The sequence below is a fragment of the Hipposideros armiger genome, unplaced genomic scaffold (genome assembly GCF_001890085.2).
Source record: "Hipposideros armiger isolate ML-2016 unplaced genomic scaffold, ASM189008v1 scaffold_255, whole genome shotgun sequence".
NCBI lineage: Eukaryota > Metazoa > Chordata > Mammalia > Chiroptera > Hipposideridae > Hipposideros > Hipposideros armiger.
In genome coordinates this window covers 2,185,571-2,191,407 of record NW_017731605.1, presented here as the reverse complement: position 1 = coordinate 2,191,407, position 5,837 = coordinate 2,185,571, and the positions used below count along the sequence as shown (strand labels likewise).

Below are 5,837 nucleotides of genomic sequence, written 5' to 3'. Positions count from 1 at the left end.
TCTACAATAATAATGTAGGTATAACAGGTGGCATCTCCTCCTTCCTCTAGACAGAATTTATATGGATCCCAGTATTAAATATGGATGGTGGCACTTATAATACCGTACATGCTCTATTGGTGCTCAGGACTGTGGTCCCCCCAGGCTTTCGATGACTCACAATATGGGGAAATTAATCATTCTTTGAAGACTGAGTCAAGTGACCCTTATTTTAGTCTTTCAGTCTCTTCAGCATGAAACTATATCTCAAGTTAACAGAAGGTATTAGAACTTGATGAAATGGCCAAGAGCTAACTGCCATTCCTAGTGCTCTGGTCCTCACTCATCTTCCAGACATCAGATGTGAGCACGAGAGCCATGTGTTTCATAAGAATGCTCAGTGGGGATGCTGTATCCGCCAGAGTTATTCCCAACTGGTTACTTTGCTGTCTAGCAGCATTACGACCAAGCTGTCCATATACATGGAAAGTATGGGGATGAATGCATCCTTACACATATCATTTGTTTGATGTGAAGACTTCATCCTGGGATTTTTCTTAGAAGGAGCCCCATTCTTGGTAGGCCTCACCATAGGACCAATAGTGTTTATCCATCTCCCCAGTGCCTTCAAAATTTTATGCAGAGACAGGTGATGGAGGAGGGAGGAGGAGAAGAAATAGACGTGGGAGCAAACTTTTCTCCCTTTTCTGTTGCTTCTCATCTTTTCCCCCACTTTTCAGAGCATAGGATCTTTAAGATGGTCCCTGGCTCTATCCAAGCCTTCATTATGGCGTGTCACCCACATATGTCCATTTCTAAAGCAGCTCAGGCTGTGAAACACATTCTTGGATCCTCCTCTTGTTTTTCTGCAATTTGGTTAAACAGATCACACGACTATATGAATCATGAAGGCTTTCCCATTTCTCAGTCTTCTCAGAGGAGTTTCTTCATTATCCAAGTAAATCATTCATTGGAGGGATTTTAGAAATTCAGGCGATATTTTAAGGCAAAAGAGTTGTCTCTAAAGTTCCACCACTAGTATATGCTAGGAGAGAAGGAAGAAGGGAATGGAATTTATTGAGTCCCTGTTTTGTCCTAGGCCCTTACGATATATTTTGTCAATCAAGACAACTTCATAAGATCTTATGTTTAGGTCTGTGATCCATTTTGAGTTAATTTTGGTACACGGTGACAGACAGCAGTCTAGTTTCATTTATTTGCTTGTGGCTTTCTATTCTCCCAGCACCATTTATTGAAGAGGCTTTCTTTCCATTGTATGTTTTTGGCTTCTTTGTCGAAAATTATCTGTCTGCATTCATGTGGGGTTTCTTCTGGGTTCTCAGTTCTATTCCATTGGTCTGTGTGTCTGTTTTTCTGCCAATACCATACTGTTTTGATTACTGTTGCTCTGTAGTACAAGCTGAAGTCAGGGAGTGTGATACCTTCAGCTTTGTTCTTTTTCTTAGGATTGCTTTGGCTATTCGGTTTGTGTGATATACAGATGATGTATTACAGAATGTATACCTGAAACCTATGTAACTTTACTAACAATTGTCACCCACAAAAAACATTAATTTAAAAAAGTTTTTTAAAAAAGCAACTTTATAAGGTAGGGGTCTTCATTGCAATTTTTGAAAAGAAATCTGATGCTTAGGCATGAGTAAATAATTTGCAAGCTTCTAAATATTAAATAATTGGTAGAGTTAGGATCTAAACTTAGATCTTCCTAGAAGTATGAGTCATGCGCTTTCTACAATAGAGTCAGTAACATCCTAGGGTCCCTCTGGAAAAATCTTAAATTCTTGAACTGAAAGAGTGAAAGGAGAGGAATTTCAACTCCCTTTCTCCCCATTATCTCCCACTATTTCACTTCTTCCTTCTCTGTGACCTTCTTCTGATCTTTTCACCACTCAGTGAAAAGGGCAGTGGTTTCTCCTTCAGAATGGCAAATAAGATCTCAACACCACTATCACCTTCCATTCCTCTAAGCCTAATTGAGTCCAGTTTCCAGTGTAGCCCTGTCTTGGCTTCCAGTACAGGTGAGGAATAACCACCTCTTTTGAAGAATCAAGAAGGCCTAGTCTGTCTGGGTCCCCAACTGAGTTCCCCTGTTCACTCTTCTAACTGATCCTGGACATTCTTGGCTTGGCCAGATAATAGTAATTATACTCATGAACTGATACTGATCTTTGAGCCAAATTTCAATTCCTGTGCAGCACCATAGCAATTATGCATATCATTAAATATTGTCTTGAGTTATTCATATTAAATATTCATAATAAATGTTTTTGCTTTCTTATGCAAAATTCTGTATTCATGCATTATTTTTATAGCTGGTTACACATACTTTTGGCTATACACTCTTACTAAACAAACAAGGAATATATCTATTTTTGGACTATCCATACTAAATTTTGGGAAGCTCTGGTGCTACTCAGCACTTCTCTATTTTTTCAAGTAAGACTATTCTGGTTCCCTAAACACAGGGATACTTATTATGCCGAAATGACCCTTTTATTTCTTGAGTCTTTTATTTGCATAGGCAAGGTCATTAAGAATTTTATTACCATGGTAAGAATTTCATGAAATTTAAAAAAGGTTTGAATGATCATCTTGTTAGGTTTACGGCTCCTTAACAAAACTTGCACAAAAGGTTTTCGTTCCAGAAACTTTATTGACCAGGCCTGGGACTGTCTCTCTCAAGAGAAGAGATCAGCCCCTAAGTCTTGGTGGGTAAGGAATTTATAGCTGAAGCCGGATACAGAAGCAAAAAAAAAAGCGGTTAGTGTGTAAAAAGGAAAAATGGTTAGTTTATCTTATTTTAACAAACTATAAAACACAGTTAGGTTATTATTTTTAACGAGCTAATACATAACTTGCTTATCTTCTTGACGGTTTATAAAAAACATGACTTGTTTATCTTTTCCTAACAAGCCATATACTTTGTTTATCTTCTTTTACTTTCTTGACAAGACAGTTTGTTATGGTTTTTGCGGAAGCAGGAGCTTTTTAAATTCCTCTGGGCGGGGGTACTCTGCGAAATGAGCTTGCTTAGCCTAGGGTCTGGGCCTGGGTCCCTACAATCTGGTGATGTTTTGGGGAGGAGGTCTTAGGTCCTTCATGCTTTCCCATTATGGTAAGATTAATCACTTGGGGAATAGTCCACACTAAGGAAGGCAAATAAATTATCGAGCAATGGTATAGTCAAGAATTGGGGGGCCAGCCGAATGGCTCAGTTGGTTAGAGCACGAGCTCTGGGCAATAGGGTCGCCAGTTCGATTCCCACATGGGCCAGTGAGCTGCGCCCGAGCTGAGCTGCCGCTGAACTGGTGAGAGTGCGTGCTCTTAACAATGAGGTTGCTGGTTCCACTCCTGCATGGGATAGTGGGCTGCGCCCCCCCCTCTTTNTTTTTTTTAAACTACCGTCAAGAATTAGCCCATATTACTAGAATAAATACTGAGAGATTAGAACTAAAGCTAATAAATTTAATGGGGGATAAATTTGTTCTTAAAAACTATAGGTAACTTATAAATATTTTAATAAAAAACTAACACACTATTTATAAGACTTTGTTTTTCTTCATTATAGTTGAGATTATAGACATCTGCCAAAAATGATTTCTTCAAAACCCAGAATTGTCGTACCTTATGGCCTCAAGACACTGCTTGAAGGAGTCAGCAAAGCCGTCCTCAAAGCCAGACCACAAAACATCACCCAGTTTGCATCAGTTTATTTTAAAGAACTTATTCTCTTTAGAGAAGGTTTGTTATTGCTTTAGATTGTATATTTGTTGCTCTGGAAAAGAAAGCATTTTAAGTTGGGATTTTTTGTATCTGATTTATTGTATTTATTCCTTCAGGGAATGCTTCTCTGGATATAAAAGATCTAGTTAAGCAGTTTCATCAGATTAAAGGTAAGTACCACAATTAGTAATAGTATAAGAATACTAGTTATAATGTATTGCATCAACAGCATACATCAAACTTAAGAGAGATGCTCACAAATATTTTCTGTTTAGATAATCACACTGTTTATGTTTAAATAATCAAACTGGTGCTTTATTTTTATGATTGAATCAGGTGTTTTTTTAAACCTGAGGACCGACATTTTGGAGGACTCTAAATCTAAAAAAGACAAAAATAGGACAAACCTATTGAAAACCATTTGGTACAATGAGACTGAGAAAATGGTTTGTAAAGTGTGACTCAAACCCTTTCAAATATGCCATTTCTTTAGGGAAGTACAATGAACTTGAAGAGAATTAGATTTTGTAGTAATAAAGACTCAAGTTATAATGAAATTCATTACTTGGGAAAGTTGTATAAACTCTCACCTTAGAAGATTTTTTGTAAAGAAGTTTACCACCCCTTGTTTCTCTCCCCATGATGGCATAACTGCAGTCCAGGTTGGAGGACAGGAAATCAATTAGGTGGCACTGACTGCCTATTCTGTATGTCTCTCGATGTAGAAAAGAGATAACTTTTTCACAGAAAGTGGTCTCTTCCAGCCTCTTTGACATAGGGCTGTATATCTGCTTAGAAAACTAGTAGTGTTTTATGTGTATATATGTAAATGTCTATCTTATGCAAACATGACAGCATGAAACTGAGTTTCATGATGAAAATTTGGGAAGATCACTATAAGCAATAGAGTATAATCGGTCATATCCCAAAGACAACTCTGCCACTTTGTGATGTTAATAGATAACATAGCCAAGACAGGGAGAAATCAGAAGTAAGACTTAGGAAAACATAAAATCTTGAGGGTTTGGACCTGCCGTGAAAGGGACACCCATAACAGAAACCAAGATTAAGCAAAGCACGAGTCAGCATTTGAAGGGGAAGGAGAGTGAATCGCCATGGTTCAGGGATATTTTGTTGTCCAGTCTGGCTTATGCCCTGCAGGGACCTGATGTCATTCTCAGCTGATCATGGGAAACAGCTCTGGGATTTGCTTACCACCAGCAGGTTACACAGACAAGTGCTGGAACACTGAGCCCCTCCCCTTCCCATAAGCCTGGTTCCCCAAGCAGTCATGGTTAATAATGACTTATTGTATCCCCTGTACCAGGAGCTATGTTTGAGAGCTATGGGAGTGTGCGGTCTCACTATGTTTGAGATGATGATGAAGTCAGTGAATCTTTAAGATGAAAGGGAACTACCTGGTATCTTTCGAGGCTAATTTGTTTACTGAACAGTTTACCCACCATTCAACTTAGCAAGTAGACTAAAGTGATGTGGATTTTGCTCCAGCGAGGTTAATGTCTTTGACTCTAAGGGTTCAAAATTAACATAATTAATGGAGCAGCCATACTTTCAGTGGTGGTAAGCGTAAGCGATACTGCTGCTTTTCTCCTCTAGTAACTACAGATGTTAAGAAAATTGACATAGTGTACAGATAATCCTGAATATCAGCTCACAGTGTGGCTGTAGACGGAAATTACTCTCTTTAGACAGCAGACTAGAAATGAACATTGCTTGTTGAGTTTAGCGAGCAGTTGGGAAGGTAACGTGAAAGGGTGACCAGAAAATATTGAGCTCAATGTTACTGTCTAATATCAGTTTGCTCATTTGTCTGTCTGTCTTTTATTGTCATCCCAAATGGAGAAACTGGATCCATTAACTCAGGTCCTACCATAGAGACGCCATGAGACCACCCGTATCCAGGAAAGCATCACTATGGTGCCTGCTTATCTGGGGATCAATAGACACCATAAGGTTCCCACTTGGTACAGGGCATTTCCTCCCAAGTGACATCCGCCTACCCACTGACTGGTTTAATTCCCCAACTGCTATTCCTGTGGGAGCTGTGAGTAAATTTGGCTGCATGGTTGTTCAGTTCTCTACAATAATAATGT

At 38.9% G+C, this 5,837-nt stretch overlaps 1 protein-coding gene across 1 annotated transcript in view; it reads left to right on the top strand.

Moving 5' to 3' along the window:
• Positions 1-5,837, top strand: part of CABYR (calcium binding tyrosine phosphorylation regulated) — a 75,295-nt gene that overhangs the window by 7,017 nt on the left and 62,441 nt on the right. The window contains 2 exon segments of the mRNA XM_019656151.1: positions 3,569-3,741; positions 3,840-3,893. Coding sequence (XP_019511696.1) covers positions 3,594-3,741; positions 3,840-3,893 — 202 coding nt within the window. The 5' untranslated portion in view covers positions 3,569-3,593.